Source organism: Pagrus major, chromosome 23, assembly GCF_040436345.1.
Source record: "Pagrus major chromosome 23, Pma_NU_1.0".
Lineage (NCBI taxonomy): Eukaryota > Metazoa > Chordata > Actinopteri > Spariformes > Sparidae > Pagrus > Pagrus major.
The window spans coordinates 25,438,334-25,458,017 of NC_133237.1; the positions used below are offsets into that span (position 1 = coordinate 25,438,334).

Consider the following 19,684-nt stretch of genomic DNA (forward strand, 5'->3'; position numbering starts at 1 on the left):
AAGCTAAACGCCAATTTTTTCCATTTGTTAAAAAATATAAGGGCTGGCAGACAGACATGCTTTGGTTTTGATCAGTGCGAGACATTTTCTATGAGTCTTTGTTGAGCAGAGAAAATGTCCAGCGGTTCTCACTCAGCGTCCGAAACACAAAAGAGGACACTGTCAGACGGAGCTGTGATGTTCTCGGACACAACAAGGACTTTTCTGTCTCGCCTGCTTGTTCTTCTTCTGTTAAATCGAATTGACTCTGCACATAGTGAGTGTCAGTGGGCCTGAACTCAGCTATAACAGATGAGGTCTGTCTGTCTCTCTCTCTCTCTCTGGAGAATGAGGCCACTTGTGATTACACACTGCAGAACCGGGCCTTCTGGGACCAGACGCAAGATTTGAGGGTTACAGTTTACTTTCCAGCGCAGATGTGCAGTTAGCTTTAATTTTAGCAGCTAAAGTCAGTCAAAGATGAAATAAAAACAGTTAAAAACAATGATAATCATTCTTGTGGCACATGCAAAAATAAAAAATATGAAAAAATATTTTGTTGTAGCTTCAAGATACACGTCCTAATTTTGTTACCTCGTAAATCCCCAAATTTGTCTCCAATGTTCCACTTTTCTGTGTTCAGATAGCTTCAGTTTATGTAAGTTAAAGTCTGTTGAGTTAAACAACAAAAAGGACTGTCATTCTTGTGGCAAGTGCAAAAATAAAAAGTAATTTTGTAATGGTGCCCGGTAAATCCCCAAATTTGGTCCCGAAGTTACTTTCCGGTGCACAGATGTGCACTTAGCTACAGTTTACGGTAATTGAAGTCAAAGATGAAAACAAAAATGAGTTAAATAAGAAAACAGACTCATTCCAAATGAAAGTAAACAAAAAGTATGACAGAAACTGACTTTGTTACTGTCAGTTACCCCCCAAATCCCCAAATTTGGTCCCCAAGTTACTGTTTACTTTCCAGTACGTAGATGTGCAGTTAGCTACAGTTTACAGCAATTAAAGTCAGTCAAAGATGAAAAAAAAAGAGTTAAAGAATAATAAAAGGACTTTCATTCTCATGGTAAGTTCAAAAATAAAATTTAGGAAAAAACATTTTATTGTATCTTCAAGAGACACTAACTAATTTGTTATGGTGCCCCGTAAATCCCCAAATTTGGTCCCCAATTTACAGCTTACTTTCAGTGTGCAGTTAGCTATAGTTTACGTCAAATAAAGTCAGTCAGAGAAAAAAAATTAAAAAAATATTTTTAAATAAAGTTTGTTAAGAGTCACAAGTGCCGGGTTTTGGTTTAGAGCCTCCATAATTATGGTTATTTAACCAACAATCTGAAGATTTAGTTGTTATAATTCACAAATTGGGGTTGCAGCAGTCTCTAAATGTGTTTCTTATGCTTGTTATTTATCTTTGCATAACAATAAATGCTACCAGTAATAATAACTGTATTCATAACACTTGTAATTTTACTTCCTGGATCCCCTGCACCTTCAGCAGCAGGCCCCACTGCAGCAGCCCCCTCTGCTGTTTTAATGCCGTCTGTTTTTGGTTTTATTGCCTCGGGCCGACTGTGCTGCGCTGTGAGGCAGCTGTCAAGACCAAGAACCAAGCAGACAACGTGTGTCGGCATCACTGTTTTTAGTTTCTGCTAATTCTGCTAATAGATTTTTAATTTGGCTGCAGAATAAATTAAGGGAACCGGGTCACAACTCCCCAAATCTCAACAAATAATTCACTCATCATTAAATAAATGATAACAAGAAGTCCAGAGTTGTTTATGTTTGTTTGTCAAATTATTCTCACACAGATTTAGGATCAATAAATTAATCAGAACATCGTCTGCATGTCCTCCTCATTCTGTCAGCGCTGCACAAAGACGCTTTGTTAAAAATAAAACAGCCAGAAAGAAGTAGAAGAAGTAGGTTATATTTGTCACACTGTCCACTTTTATTAAATCTGGATCAAAAAGCAGCTGGATGTCTCACTGGAACTTAAATCCTGGAAGAGATCCAACAGACTTTTGCATTTTTATGACACAAATTAGGAGTTTTATGACTTATGACTTTATCTTTATCTCACTTCTACCTGCTGAAGCTTCACAACATGAACACTGCAGCGAATCATAATCAGAAATACGTTCCCCTCGAGCATCTTCTGGACTTTTTGTTCTCTCTGCTGTCGATACGAGAGTGTATACAGCGGTAAACGTGATTGATGAGGGTCAAAGGTCATTTCTCAAACACAATGCTTATGCGCACATATGCTGATACAGAAAAATCAGTGCAGAACAAGTACAAGTGTTTGTGTCTTTGTGCTGAAGGTAATTACCTGCCAGGCAACAAAAACAAAGGATCCGATTTATTAACTTTGCTGTTCTGTGTTCAGACAATAAGCAGTCGTTTTCTAATCTGTGCTGCTTTTAGCCACATTAGCAGAATTTCTTCAGGAATGGCAGTATCTAAAAAAAACTACTGGATAGATTACAAATTAAATTTTCTACCAACATTCCTGATCGTCAGAGGATGAATCCTACTGACTTTGGTGATCCTCTGACTTTTCCCCATTTTCCACTGACTGTTTAAAAAAATGGACGGAGCCTCAGAAAAGTGAAGTCAACACAGAAGTGAAGTGAAGATTCAAAAAGAAGTCTGATTGTATGTAAGCGTATGAGAAAATGACCCTTTGTTACCTCAGTAAACAGTTTCCCAATGAGTTTACGGTCTCAATCGCTAATTTCAAGCTGTCTTCAATACAGCACGATGTTCACTTTGTAAATGAATTACACATTTAGAGTAAAATAGACGACGGCGTGTCCTCAAGATCCAATCAGGATCATCCACCAGCTCCACCCTCTCCCTAATACACCAAACTTAGATGGTGAACATGTTAAAACATGCTTAGCATCAGCGTTTTAGCGGCGTCACTGTGAGCTCGTTAGCATGATGTCATTAGCATGCAGCCTCACAGAGTTGCTAGCATGGCAGAAGACTTTGCTTTTTATATTATTGATATTCACAAATTCAAGGGTCATAACTATTTAATTTACAACTTAGGAAAATAAATCACTCACTGATTGGACTCAACTTTTCCTCTTCTTTCCTGTAACCTTCAAGCTAACCCTGGATACAAATTTTAGAAGGAAAAACAAGGTGATACAACTTCAAGGAGACTCTGATGGAAGAAATCTGTTTGCTGTCCAGCTGATATCAAATATGCAATCAAAGTGAAACCTAACCCTGCTAGCAAAGCCGCTCAGACGCTAACGCTAAAACCCTGTCCCTTCCCTCACCTTGCCGTGACATTACACTTACACAACCTCCAGAAACAACTGACGGGAGGAGCTGCTGGTGGTTAACGCTGAAGATCACGGACAACCTTGCACGAACATGAATAACAATGCACCTCTCACACAGGACTGTTTGCTTTGGACCGCCGCCACAGTCTCATTGTTAAAACACTGTATCTCACTCCAGCACCGCACCAGCTGCCTCCAATAATCCTCTAAAAGGAATATAATCAATCCTCTTCAAATCCCCTTGTAAAGGTTGTCTGCTCGCTGGTGTCCGGGCTCTAATCACCTCGGTCTGCAGCTGTAAGACTCTCACAGCGTGTTGGGTGATCAGAGGGAATATTCAGTGCGAATGTGGACGAGATCGCACAGATAGTATAAATAACCTGTAGCTTCATGTCAGCTCTGTTAATAGAGACGGTGATCTGTTTCAATTTGCAGGATTTGGGTTGAAAATAAACATGGAGGTTGGTTAATTTGTTAAGTGGAGCTATAATACAAGAAAACATGGCTAAACCAACACCAGTGAACTTGAACTCCAGAATATGATTTACTGTAAAGATTATGAAAACGAAGTATAGAAAATAAAGCATGAATATTGATTACTGTCTCCCAAAGCATATTTACTTAATGTACGACAGTTTTTGCTCATTATTATGAGATTAATTCACTTATTTACAGATTTCTTTGTGTCATTTGTCTTGTTGACATTTATTGTCACATTTTTATTTCTTCACTTGAACATCCTGAACAATGTGAACTTCACAGAACATCTGGAGTCATTAAACCATGTTTTCAAAAGGTTTTCCTGCTTTAAAAAAAGTATTTTATGAGACTAAATTACTTATTAAGATGAAGATTTTTTTGGTTAAAGTCAACGCTACCAACTTGTCTTACTTGTTTTGTTCCGTGTCGGTAATTACGGAGGTAGAGTGCATTTCTTTACGGATGCATTATCACCTCTGACAAGGACGCAGGCATGTTTTCAGTGTCTGTTTCTTTGTTTTGTGGTTGGATGGTTTGTCGGCAGGATTACACAAAAACTACTGAACAGACGTCCACGTAAACTGAATGGAGGATGAATGTTGGACCAGAATAGACCCAGTAACTTGTGGTGCCGATCTCAATAAAAAGGACAGATCCAGGATTTTTTTTCTCACTTTCTTTGACATTGCGGGATTGCAATCCGGTGTCCTAATGTGGTTGGTATCTATGATTGAGTACAGTTTGATGCAGATAAAGGGGAAGGTTGGGCCTTGGTGGAGGTTTGCTTTCTACAAAGTACCATTCTACAGTAGTTAGGCCTGTTTTTGTCTCAACAATACTACATGCACATAGAAAACAGTGGGAAATTCGCTATTTTTTCATGTTAACGGTGGCGTTTCTGTCCATCCGTAAAGAAATGCATTCGTTGTCACACTATATTATTATGCTATTATGCAACTTAAACTCATAAACGTCTCACACATTCTCCTTATTCTGTTTTTTTTTTACCAATGAATTCAGAAATCATGTTCTCGTTCATTAAAACATGACAGCCTGTGGTGTCACTGTCTTCTATATATAACATCTTGTGCTTAATTAGATCCATTCTTATCCCTGATTAGCAACAGGTTCGTGTAGCCCCACCACTGCATGCCCATGTAAAGGAAGGAGGCTTCACACCAAGGACAATGGTGAGATATAAAAAGGGACGGTCATGTTTGTTATCGCAGCGTAATCAAGAGGGTAAGTCCACAATCCTTTTGGCGTGCGACAGCGACCGTGCAGGATTATTCTCTGTGCTCAAAAACTTCTGTTTCAACTTTTAGTCCAGTTTTATTCCTGAACTTCCTGGTGCAGTAAGTATAATGGGATTCTGGATCCAATTTCAAGCATTATCCACTGCATAAAATAATTTAAAATGTGCTGATGTTGGTGCTTCTTTTCCTCGTCTTTGATTCGGGAGGAGAAAATGAGCACAGACGGGGAAATGGCGATCTTCGGGCCGGCTGCCCAGTTTCTCCGTAAGTCCGAGCGGGAGAGGACGGAGGCTCAGTCGCGCCAGTTCGACAACAAGACGGCGTGCTTCGTCAGCGACGACAAAGACCTGTATGTCAAGGCTGAGATCCAGGACAGGGAGGATGGCAAAGTCACTGTCAAGACGGTGGATGACAGAGTGGGTTCACTGAAGGGTTACGCTGATAAACTGACCTTTTATTAGACGCTGAACACAGACGGTCAATACGGCTGTTCTGTTATATGGGATGTCCGAGTAGGAATTTATGACCTGGGATTTTACGCAGCTTCGGGGTCTGTCTGTGAAACCTGCCATAAAAAAATCATCAGATTTTTTATTAGTCAGGCTTCTCAACAGAGACGTTTAGTCTCCCCTGAAGCTTTGAATGATGCTTCACTCTCCAAGAGAGTCATATTTTGTTCAAATCATGTTTTTAAAGTTCAGGAACGATGGTGTGCATGCAGTTTTTGGCGTCCTTTGGATCCATATTTGTCTGACAGTAACTTTAAAGCATCATATTCTGTTTTTTTTTTTTTTGTTTTCCAGACTTTAACCGTCAGGGACGACCAAGTGTTTCCCATGAACCCCCCAAAGTTTGATAAGATCGAGGACATGGTGATGATGACGCACCTTCACGAACCTGCGGTGCTGTTCAACCTGAAGGAACGATACGCAGCGTGGATGATCTACGTGAGTCTCTCTGAGAATATGACGCCAACAGAACTTGACTTTTTCCTGTGGTGTAACTGTTGGCGCTGTCGTAAAGTAGCATTAGCAACACGGCTAACGCTAACAGCCTGGCTACTGTCACGCCAAAGAAAATACATTTGTAAGAATCCCAATTTGGACCTAGAAATCCCGATCTCCCTCGACTAAAACTGATACTTAAACTAATAAAAAATTTATTCGGATGCACCATTAAAAAAAGACTTTTGATTCCTTTTACCACCTCAGTTGCAGATCAGTTGACAGAAATACACAAAAGTAACAATGAATAAAACAATCCATTGTTTTTCTAAATGGAAATCTTTGAATAACAATATTTTCTCCGAGGAAGATTAAAATCTTTAATATGCATGAACACACTGTGTCTGAAGCCAGCTGAACAGTATTTTTAACTGCCATCTGGCCTGAAGTGAAGCCTGCTGCTGATTTATTGAGCGACTGAAAAGGAGACATTTTGTTCCCTGTGGAGTTGCTGTCGACACAGATGAATGCTCATGTTTTGATTTATTGGACTGAGTAAATTGATTTACTCTGACAAAAAGTGAGCAATTAAAAGGCATGACTACTTCAAGATTTGTTTTAAAGGTTATGTGAATCAGCTCTCGGTTTATCAGTGACAGTAACGATCAACCCATCATTTATAAAAATTCATATTGTGTTAATGTTCAGTCTGTATTCCTGGTAAACAGCAACCCCTTTTTAATTTCACTGTGACTTACAGACATCATTAACCTTTCTGATTATCACTCAGTTAAAATATGTAGTTTGTCAGTTTGTTTTTCTAACCCTCCCTGCGTGTTAAGCTAACATTACGTGACATGCGATGTGAAGATACCATTTTATTTCGAGGATAATGTCAGTAATTTCAACAAACGGATACTAAATGTTAATGAAGACTTGTATTAATGCTAAAATGTAAAAGCTAAGATAATACCTCCTTTAACCAACTGCTTATTACGCTTATTACTAAATTACTAGCTAGCTTGCTTTGTTTTTGGACTCTTTAGGAGGCTAATGTTACATGACATGCAATGTTCAATAACAATTTTATTTCAAGAACGTCAGCTACTTAACAGACAGACGCACACAAATTGTTACTGTTAATGAAGGCATGGGTTAATGCTAAAGTGTAAAGGCTAAGCTAATACCTCCTTCCTAACTGTTGCGTTGTAGCTTGTATCTGAGTAATAATCAGATGTAGCTACACAAAAGGTAACACTGTGCTTCATTAATGCCATCTTCATTCAAAACAAAGCTTTGTGATGAAGATAAAAGCTTAAACGATAGCATTCTTTAGAGAGTAATTGTTGTCAGTGTGAGTTTTAACAAAATCTATTAGCACTAAACACAAAGCACAGCTGAGGCCGGTGGTAATGTCACCTGATGATGGTGCTAAATGAAGTCAGATGATGATCAAGAAATTCGATAGGATTCATCCTCTGGGGAACATGTATGCTTTTACAAAATTTAAAAGCAATCAATCAAATAGTTGTTGGGATATTACAGTCTGGAACAAACAGGTGGACCGACTGTCCGACCAAAATGGCCACTGACACGGCTAACAGTGTTTATCTTTTCCATGCAGACGTACTCTGGGTTGTTCTGTGTGACTGTGAATCCCTACAAATGGCTGCCGGTCTACAACCCAGAGGTGGTCCGAGCCTACAGAGGGAAGAAGAGGATGGAGGTTCCCCCTCACATCTTCGCCCTGTCTGATAACGCCTACCAATTCATGCTAACTGGTATGTTAGCCACCTAAAATCAGTGCTAACTTAATGATTAGATTCTTCTCTCACCGTCTTCTTTTACGTCCTCAGATCGTGAAAATCAATCAATACTTATCACGTAAGTGTAGCAGATCTTGTATATGAATTGACAGGCTAGTTAAGCATAAAACGGTTTTAAAAATAAATGTGCTTTTGTTCTTGTTAAGCGGAGAATCCGGTGCCGGCAAGACCGTCAACACCAAACGTGTCATTCAGTATTTCGCGACAATCGCAGTTTCTCCTGACAAGAAGAAGGAAGCGAGTACCAAAATGAAGGTGAGTTTGGGACGACTTTTGACAGTTTGGTGGAGTCACAGTTATCGTTTTCAAGAGAAAGTGTCAGATTTACTCGTTTTCTCTTGGACAGGGGACTCTGGAGGATCAGATCATCCAGGCCAACCCTCTGCTGGAAGCTTTCGGGAACGCCAAGACTATGAGGAACGACAACTCCTCTCGTTTTGTGAGTCAGCCTGAGGGACTTCATTTTGATTTGATCAATCAACACAGAGACTAAGATGTTGTTTGTCTTGTTAAATAGGGTAAATTCATTCGAATACACTTTGGCACAAGTGGTAAACTGGCATCTGCAGATATTGAAACATGTTAGTTTATTTAAATGATGTACAGAATGTTAATGGAGACCAATAACGTTGACGTAAATAAAGTTAAATTTGCCTTTTTGTCATCTTAGATTTGCTGGAGAAGTCAAGAGTGACATTTCAGCTGGCGGCTGAGAGGAGTTATCATATTTTTTATCAGCTGACTTGCAACAAGAAGCCTGAACTGATCGGTAATCTGATTTATTATTGTTTTAACTCTGACACAGACATCCAAACAAAAGATATATCAACTTGATTTATTTCCCTTCAGATCTGCTTCTCATCACCACCAATCCATACGACTTCGCCTTCGTCAGTCAGGGGGAAATCAGTGTCAAAAGCATAAATGACGCTGAGGAGTTGATGGCTACAGATGTGAGTCGACTCGGTTAAAATCAGTCTTTTTACTGCAGCTTTATGTCTGAATCTGTCTGTCGTGCGACACAGGAGGCCTTCGATATTCTGGGTTTCACCGCTGAAGAGAAAATGTCCATCTACAAGCTGACTGGAGCTGTGATGCATTATGGGAACATGAAGTTCAAGCAGAAGCAGCGGGAGGAGCAGGCGGAGCCAGATGGCACCGAGGGTGAGGATCATCCATCCACATTAGTACTGTCATACGGGTGAAGGAAGCCAATTCATTTTATAATTAGCAATGTTGCTGTTGTCACTATTGAACTTCACTACCATCTATTGAATTATAAGTTGAGTGATTTTTCCTTTGGTCCAATGGCATGGGGCAGAAACAGAACTACAATCATATCCTCCTTTGCAGAGCTTCTGAAAATACATCCAAAATAAATCATGTGGATAAAATGTGTCATTGTTTTTGTAGAAGCTGATAAAGCAGCATATCTGATGGGCCTGAACTCTGCTGATCTGCTGAAAGCTCTGTGTTATCCCAGAGTAAAGGTTGGAAATGAGTACGTTACCAAAGGACAAAATGTGCAGCAGGTAAGACTACGATTTCTACTTCTAACAGGCGATACAACACCTTTTGATCATGTTACTTCAAAAACCTTCTGGTTCTGGCATTTATATTGATGCCACTTGACACGTACCACCCAGCCACCATCGCAGATCAAGTACACCGCTCAAGGAAACATCACTCCCTGATGGCAGTCGCCCCCCAATAAAGACGATATGGTCAACGAGTTGACCTGGACTCCAAATTCCCCAGATCCCAATCCAATCAAGCATTTGTGGGATGTGCCAAAACAAGGTCCAATCAATGCAAGCCCTGTTCTCGCAACCAACAGGACTCAGCCACCAATGCCCTGGTGCCAAACACCACCAGAACCAAAACCGATTCATGGTGGGGCCTTGACGGATCAGATTTGTTCAGGCATGTCACATGGATGATCCGTGAGATTGGGATCTGGGCCATTCCTGAGCAGTTTTTGCCAGCCCATCCTTAGAAAAACAATCACGGAGGTCGACTGTGAAAGCAACTTATTGTGACTCATATGTACGTTTTCTTGCTCGGTGATCCCTAGTGGATTGAATAGGGAGGAGGTCCAGGACTGACGGTCATCCGTTGGTACTTTTAAGGTCAAATGTGAGACCTTAAAAGTAAAAGTTGAGGTCCAATTCGAGAGAAAGTTGATTTTTGTGTCTCATTCCCATCTCGTCAAATACTGACACTTTGGGATTGTAGGTCTGGTCGGCCGCCATCCCAAAGCGTTGGTATTTGAAGAGTTGGGAATTCTTACAAATTGGACCTTTAATGTTTTTGCTGATTGGTGTATACTGAACTGTATATTGAAGAGGAAATAGTCTGTAACTTTCCCTCTTTGCAGGTGTACAACTCTATTGGTGCCCTCGGAAAATCCGTCTACGAGAAGATGTTTTTGTGGATGGTCGTACGAATCAACCACCAGCTGGACACAAAACAATCCAGACAACATTTCATCGGTGTCCTCGATATCGCCGGTTTTGAAATCTTTGAAGTGGGTGTTCAAAGTCTGTATTGTATTTTTTTTCCCAAGGGGTTCACTAAATTATATATGTTTATTCAAATATGGTCTTTATGATTTTTTCTTCAGTACAACAGCATGGAGCAACTCTGCATCAACTTCACCAACGAGAAGCTGCAACAGTTTTTCAACCACCACATGTTCGTGTTGGAGCAAGAGGAGTACAAGAAGGAAGGGATTGAGTGGGAGTTCATCGACTTTGGTATGGATTTGGCCGCCTGCATTGAGCTCATTGAAAAGGTAATTTAAAATATTACCCTCAGTGGAATAAAGTGTTTCAACTTTGATAATGTTATCAGTGAGAACGGTTTGTTTTCCAGCCGATGGGGATCTTCTCCATCCTTGAAGAAGAGTGCATGTTCCCCAAATCTACAGACTCATCTTTCAAGAACAAACTGTACGACCAACATCTTGGGAAGAACAACTGCTTCCTGAAGCCCAAAACAGTCAAAGGCAAACCTGAAGCTCACTTCACTCTGATGCACTACGCCGGCACTGTGGACTACAACATCAGCGGCTGGCTGGAGAAGAACAAAGACCCTTTGAGCGAGTCTGTGGTGCAGCTTTACCAGAAGTCATCCGTCAAAATATTGTCCATGTTGTACGCAACCTTCTCTGGAACGGAAGGCAAGTTCAGTCTGTTAACCACTGGGGTTTTACCTGAAGTTTTTAAAATGAATACCTTTGGTTGCAGTTGATTTGCTGTCTATGGACGCAAATATGGAAATATATTGTAGTAAGTGAGATACTGTTCATGTATGTTGGTTTTAAATGTGTCATTAATGCAGAAGCAGCTGCAGGAGGAACTAAAAAAGGAGCCAAGAAGAAGGGAGCATCTTTCCAAACTGTGTCAGCGCTGTTCAGGGTAAGATGCTAACAGAAGGTGGACGGCCATTTTTGGTAATATGTTATACATTGGAGGTCAGAAATTTAAAACACTTGAAAACTCTGTATCTCTCCATTGTAACAAAAACTGTACTTTAAGAAGGTATAACGCAAGCGTGTAAAAGAGCTGCACGTCCACCATTTCACTGTAGCCTAACCGGCTCTTCTGTGGCCAAGTTACCGCTAACAAAAACATGGTATGTCCGGCTACACTTTCAAAATAAAGCCACCAAAACTGGCTTTTAAAACTACTACCTTCTGGTCTCGTCTTTGTATCCCACTGATGGTCTTGCCCCTTCATACGCACGTGTACTTTTCACATCTACGCAAGCCAAACGTCACCTTCACACGCTGACCTCTAGTGGATTGGTGGACCTATTACACATGAGACTGGGCTGAGGAACATAAAAGTCTGAACCTAATTTCATGGAAATGCTTCTGTGTGGTTAAATGGCTAAATCATCATCAAACTTTGTCTTCTGAACATGAGAAATAAACTTTTCAGGTTCAAAACTATTTGACAGTTCAATTAAATGTTCTTACAGGAGAATCTCGGGAAGCTCATGACTAATCTGAGAACCACTCATCCTCACTTTGTGCGGTGCTTGATACCAAACGAGACCAAAACACCAGGTAGATTTTTTAATCCTCTCGTTATCACATAACACCGTATTATAAAAACATCAAATAAACTAATTATTGCCTTCATCATAGGCGAGATGGAAAACCATCTGGTTATCCACCAACTACGCTGCAACGGCGTGCTGGAGGGCATCCGGATCTGTCGGAAAGGATTTCCAAGCAGAATCCTCTACGGAGACTTCAAACAGAGGTAAATAAAGCTTCCCTTTTAAATAATTCATAATAATTTGGTGTCATACTCAGACCTGTTTATTCATCCTGCAGATACAGGATTCTGAATCCCAGTGCAGTTCCAGAGGGACAGTTTATGGATAACAAAAAAGCTGCAGAGAAACTTCTGGGCTCCATCGACGTGGATCACTCTCAGTACAAGTTTGGACACACTAAGGTTTTTCATTTGTTCCAGCACACTGGCTGAATGGGAAAAGAAATTAAGAGTTAATGAGCTGCACAGATAAATAATTACGTTTCATTTATTTCAGGTGTTTTTTAAAGCTGGTCTGCTGGGAGCGCTGGAGGAAATGAGAGATGAGCGGTTAGCTCAGGTTGTGTCGTCCACTCAGGCTCTGTGTCGCGCCTACCTCGTTCGGCTGGAGTACCAGAAGATGGTGGCCAGAAAGTAAACATATTAACTGCCTCAAAGCTGCAACTTTACATGTTTGCATGTAAGCTCGGGTTTCCCCAGCAAACACACCAACACGCTCGTCGCAAAGAGCAGCTTTGGTAGTTGAGTGACCCCGAGAGGAGCAACAGCAGACTGGGAGAGAGGCGAATGGGTTGGTGTGTTTACCGGGGAAACCCACAAGAAAACAGAAATAACCAGTGCTACACAACGAGTTTGAGTTGAGCATAGAGAACGTAAACCAACAAAGACGACCAATCAGAGGCTGTTTAGGGTGGTTCTGGCAAGAAAAGCAGTGGGATCGATAATAACTCACCATGCTGACGTTAGCTCAAAGCATCACAGAGCGGCTAGCATGAAAGAAGGCTTGTCTTGTTTTTATTTTCATTATTTTAACTACATCAAACTTCATCTCATTATATTACCACCTGCTGCCCGCTTCATAATTTCTGTGGAAAAAAAACCCCTAAAAACAAAACATCAGAACTTAGTACTATAGAGGCTTAAACTTGCAGAGTAAACTCATCCAAGTTTTCCTCTGACAGGGAGGCGATCTACACCATCCAGTATAACTTCCGTTCCTTCATGAATGTGAAACACTGGCCGTGGATGAAGCTTTATTTTAAGCTCAAACCTCTCCTGAAGAGCGCTGAGGCTGAGAAGGAAATGGCCCAGATGAAGGTGGATTTCACGAAGCTCAAAGAAGATCTGGCAAAATCAGAAAACCGGCGGAGGGAACTCGAGGAGAAAATGGTTTCCATTGTGCAAGAGAAGAACGATCTCCTCCTTCAAGTTCAAACAGTAAGTTATACCACATGATCTGCATGATCATCATTTTTTAAGTGTTAAACTTTCATTCTTGGTGCACAAACTTGATATCAGGAGGCAGACAACCTCCTGGATGCAGAGGAGAGATGTGAAGGCCTCATCAAAAGCAAGATCCAGCTGGAAGCCAAGCTGAAGGAGGTGATGGAGAGACTGGAGGACGAGGAGGAGGTGAACGCTGAGCTGACCGCCAAGAAGAGGAAGCTTGAGGACGAGTGTGCTGAACTGAAGAGGGACATCGACGACTTGGAGCTCACCTTAGCCAAAGTGGAGAAGGAGAAACATGCCGTTGAAAACAAGGTAATCATCATGTGAGATGCTCACTGTATCTTCATGTTGAAGGAGGAGTGGCTACATCAGATTTTAATAATGACTTTAGGTGAAGAACCTGACCGAAGAAATCATGAGCCAAGATGAAAACATCGCCGTGCTGTCGAAGGAGAAGAAAGCGCTGCAGGAGGCTCATCAGCAGACTCTGGACGACCTGCAGTCAGAGGAGGACAAAATAAATGTTCTGACCAAAGCCAGAACCAAACTGGAGCAGCAGGTGGACGAGGTGAGCCACTGCACACACAGGAGAGGCTGACACAGTTTCCTGTAGTGCTGCGGTTTCAGATCTAATCAGAGTCTGTGTGATTTTTTAGCTGGAAGGTTCGCTGGAACAAGAGAAGAAGGTCCGTATGGATCTGGAGCGAGTCAAGAGGAAGCTGGAGGGCGACCTGAAACTGGCTCAGGAGTCCATCATGGATCTGGAGAACGAGAAGCAGCAGCAGGACGAGAAGCTGAAGAAGTGAGTTCACCCAGCAAAAGAACCGAGCCAGCACACTTGAAGTAACAGATTTCTTAGCACATCTGTATTTTTCAATAACTGTTGCATTTTCTAAACTTGCAATGTTTTAAACAAACAAGTTTCTCTTCACTTTACAGGAAAGACTTTGAGTTGTCGCAGCTGCAGACGAAGATCGAAGACGAACAAGCTCTCAGTGTTCAGCTCCAGAAGAAAATCAAAGAGCTCCAGGTGAAGGATTCAGTCACTGGCTGAGGGTTTCAGTTGATATCACAAACTACTTCAGTGGGTGTTTTATTCGTCGTTGTCCTTTCTGCAGGCCCGAATCGAGGAGCTGGAGGAGGAAATCGAGGCTGAGCGCTCGGCTCGAGCCAAAGTGGAGAAGCAGCGGTGCGATCTGTCCAGAGAGCTGGAGGAGATCACCGAGAGGCTGGAGGAGGCCGGAGGAGCCACCGCCGCTCAGGCCGAGATGAACAAGAAGCGAGAGGCCGAGTTCCTCAAACTGCGCAGAGAGCTGGAGGAGAGTTCACTGCAGCACGAGGCCACGTCTGCCGCTCTACGTAAGAAACATGCCGACAGTGTGGCCGAGATGGGAGAACAGCTGGATAACATCCAGAGAGTCCGACAGAAGCTGGAGAAGGAGAAGAGCGAGCTGAGGCTGGAGATGGACGACTTGGCGAGCAACATGGAGGCCATGGCCAAAGCAAAGGTTGGTGTTGGTTATGAAATTCAGGATGTTTATTTTCAGTAACATGTAAAAACATAACAACTTCCATCTTTTGGCTTTTAAATTTAAAGATTAATTTAGAGAAGATGTGCCGTTCACTCGAAGATCAACTGAATGAGGTGAAAACCAAAGAGGAGGAGCATCAGCGGCTCATCAACGACCTCTCGAGTCAGAGAGCTCGACTGCAGACAGAAAATGGTGAGAAGGATTTGATAATTTCTGAGCCAGGAGTCACATAAAACTAACAGACGAGACACTTCTAATCGTTTTAACACTTTCTGTGCAGCTGAAATGTCTCGTCAGCTGGAGGAGAAAGAATCGTTAATGACGCAGCTAGCTCGAGGAAAACAAGCCTACATCCAGCAGATTGAGGAGCTGAAAAGACTTCACGAGGAGGAAGTTAAGGTAAAGTCTAACAGAAGAGACGAGCACGATAAAAAGTTTGAGGGTGAAGCTAAAAGTTTATGTTGGTTCTGTTATTTGTTTGAAGGCTAAAAACGCCCTGGCTCACGGTTTACAATCGGCCCGACACGACTGCGAGCTGCTCAGAGAGCAGTACGAGGAGGAGCAGGAGGCCAAAGCTGAGCTGCACCGCTGCCTCTCCAAGGCCAACAGCGACGTGGCTCAGTGGAGAACCAAATACGAGACGGACGCCATCCAACGCACCGAAGAGCTCGAGGAGGCAAAGTGAGAAAAAACCTCCAACACCCGTCCGAAACAAGATGATCTGATGAGATCTGATGACGTGTGTTCTCCTGCAGGAAGAAGCTGGCTCTGCGTCTGCAGGATGCTGAAGAAGCCGTCGAAGCCGTTAACTCCAAGTGTTCCTCTCTGGAGAAGACGAAGCAGCGTCTGCAGGGAGAGGTGGAGGACTTAATGATGGATGTGGAGAGGTCGAATGCTGCTGCAGCTGCCCTGGACAAGAAGCAGAGGAACTTTGATAAGGTTTGGAGACCTCACTGCAAAACCTCAAAATCCAAACAGACAGTTTGACTAACCAAAGTCGCTACATCCTGACTCTTTGTGGTGTAAACTTCTCTCAACTTAATTCACACAGATTGAAAATAATTTTTAAGAGCCATAGTTGGACCCTTCCTTTAAACATTTTATCGGCCACAAAGGGCAATAATAAACCTGCTCAACACTTGAAAACAAGCTTGAACATGGAAATGTTTAACAGGAAAAAGCTTTCCATGATAAAGGATTCATTTGCTGTTATTGCAGTTGCTGGACAAACAGTTTGAATATTTCTAAAAAAACCTGCAGCAATGCCACAGTTTTAGATGATTTTGTCTGTTTGTTGCCGTCCTTGCCAGATGCCTCTTGAAACAGAGGTTTTCCAACTTCATTAAATAAAGCTTGTTTAAGCCAATTTCAACAATGTGGATGGATGTGATGGACACGCAGCCAAGCAGACCTCTTAATCTGTCAGACTTTCTGTTTAGAAATAGTTTTGAATGTTTAACTGTGATATCTGATCCTGTAGATTCTGTCCGAGTGGAAGCAGAAACACGAGGAGAGTCTGGCCGAGCTGGAGTCGTCTGTTAAAGAGGTTCGTTCTTTGGGCACCGAGAACTTCAAGATGAAGAACGCCTTCGAGGAATGCCTCGAACAGCTCGAGACGCTCAAACGGGAAAATAAAAACCTGCAACGTACGTCAGCGAGCGTCTTTAATGCATAACGGATGTTTTTTAATGCAGTGAAATGATACAAACATGGTGTTTTATCAGAGGAAATCTTGGAGCTGACTGAGCAGCTGGGAGAGACGGGAAAAAACATCCATGAGCTGGAGAAGTCAAAGAAACAGGCTGAACAGGAGAAGCTGGAGGCCCAAGCTGCTCTGGAGGAAGCGGAGGTAAGAAAAAGAAAAATCTCAAATCTACAAATATTCAAATATCTGTTGTCAATATGACTTCATTTCACATCTGCACTCAGGCCTCTCTGGAGCACGATGAATCCAAGATCTTGCGAGTCCAGCTGGAGCTGAACCAGGTGAAGTCTGAGGTGGACAAGAAGATAAACGAGAAGGACGAAGAGATCGAGCAGCTGAAGAGAAACAGCCAGCGGATCATCGACACCATGCAGAGTAACCTGGACGCCGAGGTCCGCAGCAGGAACGACGCCCTGAGAGTGAAGAAGAAGATGGAGGGAGACCTGAACGAGATGGAGATCCAGCTGAGCCACGCCAACAGGCAGGCGGCTGAGTCCCAGAAACAACTGAGGAACGTCCAGGTCCAGCTGAAGGTGAGAAAAACAAAAAGAGGAGCATGTAAACGCTGAGGAGGTTTTGCTTTGTTAACACTGTTTTCTCTCACTGTGCAGGAGGTTCAGATTCACCTGGACGACGCCGTGAGAAACAGCGAGGACATGAAGGAGCAGGTCGCCATGACGGAGCGCAGGAGCAACCTGATGCAGGCGGAGATGGAGGAGATCCGGGCGGCGCTGGAGCAAACGGAGAGGAGCCGCAAGCTGGCAGAGCAGGAGCTGCTGGACTCCAGCGAGAGGGTGCAGCTGCTCCACTCACAGGTGAGAATCCACCTGAGTTTTATCAGCAACTGTTCAAGTGTTAAATATTTAACCTTCATCTACAAATATATGACTCTTACAGAACACCTCGCTGCTGAACAGTCGAAAGAAACTGGAGGCCGATCTGTCTCATATTCAGGGTGAGATGGACGACAGCGTTCAAGCGGCGAGGAACGCTGAAGAGAAAGCCAAGAAGGCCATCACTGATGTGAGAGTCTGGATCTCTGGACTTTGCTCCATCACCTGCACAAACAGCAGTTAACTCACTACTTTACTTACTACAGGCTGCCATGATGGCCGAGGAGCTGAAGAAGGAGCAGGACACCAGCGCTCACCTGGAGAGGATGAAGAAGAACCTGGAGGTGACGGTGAAAGACCTGCAGCAGCGTCTGGACGAGGCCGAGAACCTCGCCATGAAGGGGGGCAAGAAGCAGCTGCAGAAACTGGAAGCGAGGGTAACGTGTTGGATCTCACAGGATGACCAGAGCTTCTTTTATCTTCACAGTCAATTGAAAATATTTAATCTACCTGCTGTTTTTCCAGGTGCGGGAGCTGGAGAACGAGCTCGAGGCCGAACAAAGACACGGCTCTGATTCTGTGAAAGGAGTCCGTAAACTTGAGCGCAGGATCAAAGAGCTCACCTATCAGGTAAGCTCTGACACACCTGGCTCCTTCTCATACAAACAAGTGAAGTTTTAGTTTTAGTGGTGGAAGAAACATTCAGATCCTTTATTTAAGTAATATCACTGTGAAATCACTCTGATTGGCTCTTCAGTGAAGCAAAACCAGCTCACGAGACAAGAAGTTGAAAAAGAAAGGGAAAGCCTCTTGAGCCTGTCGCTGTAGTGTCCATAATTTCACCCATTTAGTGCGGCTGCTCCTTGTTTTTTGCCTTCACCTCTTCGCCAGCGACGTTTACAACTTTTTATCAGACATATTCCTGATTAGAAGTGGGTTTAATAGTGAGACTGCTGTCAAATATCACTGCTGTATTATAACAGGTTGTACATCCACAGTCTTTCGAGTGTTTTTTGGAGTTTGTTGGCCGTTCATGTGCAGCTTTTTGGCCGAGACATAGATGATGGGTGCCTATTTGAGTTCTTTGACATCGGTCTGGTGTGTCTGGACCCTAAAGTTGAGCTCATCTTAACTACTTTATATACTGTTTGGTTTACTTTACATTTCATCATATGTTTGTAGTGTGGCTGTCCATGAAGCTCTAAAAAGTCGACTTTTCATGGGGTCAGAAAAACGGCCCATTTTTTATCTTTGTGGCCATGAAATTTCCAGCTAATCCAAGACGGTTTGTAAAGAGTTTATTGAGCTTCAGAAGAGGGAGAATTCAACACTTCATCCTTCAGTTCATTCAAAATCAACACATCTTAAGATACAATAATCTGTAATCTGAAGAGTAACCAGTAATTTAAGCGGTCAGAGAAATGTTGGGGAGTAAAAACTACAATAATTGCCTCAGAGATGTGGTGGAGTAGAGGTATAAATAAGTACAAATACCCTAAATGTGTGTGTAAGTATAGAAGTTGAGTAAATGTACTCGATTACACTCCCCCACTGTGTTCAATCAGCTGTAATCTATTTCATTTTCAGTCTGAGGAGGACAAGAAGAACCTGATGCGTCTTCAGGAGCTGGTGGATAAATTCCAGCTGAAGATCAAAGTGTACAAGAGGCAGGCCGAAGAAGCTGTGAGCGACTTTTTTCTGAGAGTAAAAACTTTATTTATCTTCACACGTGGAGATTTTTTAATAAATCAGTTATTTGTCATCTGACAGGAGGAGCAGGCCAACACTCACCTGGCCAAGCTGAGGAAGGTGCAGCACGAGCTGGAGGAGGCGGAGGAGCGAGCCGACATCGCCGAGTCCCAGATCAATAAGATGAAAGTGAAGAGTCGTGACATGGGGAAGGTGAGTCAGCTCCTGGAAAACACACTGCAGCTTATTAATACTGATGACCTCGATAGTAACGTCTCTCATTCTGTCTTCGACCAGGCGAAAGAGAGCGGAGAGTGAACTGTGACGAGGAGGAGGTCTGCTGTGTGTCTGAGCTGAGATAGTGTTCAACATACTCTTAACTGAATGTGTTTATTCCTTCATTTAAAGCCACGATGTGTAGAAACGCAAGACAGGAACATATTTAAACCAAAGTCCAATAAATACAAAATACAACAAGTCCAAGCACAGAGAGCGGGTTGGCAACGAAAACTATCTAAGAATCTAAGAATAAAGAAATGTGCAAAATGCAGAAATTAAATAAAATACAAACCAAGGAAGTGCTGTGATACCAGACAGGAACACAGGACTGACAAACAGG

At 42.6% G+C, this 19,684-nt stretch overlaps 1 protein-coding gene across 1 annotated transcript; it reads left to right on the forward strand.

The window, feature by feature from the left end:
* Window positions 1–5,232: 5,232 nt before the first annotated feature.
* LOC141019990 (myosin-4-like) lies at window positions 5,233–19,390 on the forward strand. The gene is made up of 39 exons (XM_073495026.1): window positions 5,233–5,436; window positions 5,824–5,967; window positions 7,589–7,745; window positions 7,821–7,848; window positions 7,937–8,045; window positions 8,137–8,229; window positions 8,308–8,371; window positions 8,461–8,559; window positions 8,640–8,743; window positions 8,816–8,954; window positions 9,204–9,322; window positions 10,168–10,317; window positions 10,414–10,584; window positions 10,665–10,980; window positions 11,139–11,209; window positions 11,775–11,862; window positions 11,944–12,061; window positions 12,136–12,259; window positions 12,354–12,490; window positions 13,039–13,294; window positions 13,376–13,618; window positions 13,698–13,874; window positions 13,963–14,108; window positions 14,246–14,336; window positions 14,425–14,814; window positions 14,904–15,030; window positions 15,119–15,237; window positions 15,323–15,519; window positions 15,594–15,777; window positions 16,319–16,484; window positions 16,563–16,687; window positions 16,768–17,076; window positions 17,155–17,358; window positions 17,441–17,566; window positions 17,643–17,813; window positions 17,902–18,006; window positions 18,964–19,059; window positions 19,147–19,278; window positions 19,370–19,390. The coding sequence occupies exons 1-39, from the start codon at window positions 5,233–5,235 to the stop codon at window positions 19,388–19,390; spliced, it is 5,820 nt and encodes a 1,939-aa protein (XP_073351127.1).
* The last annotated feature ends 294 nt before the right edge of the window (window positions 19,391–19,684 follow it).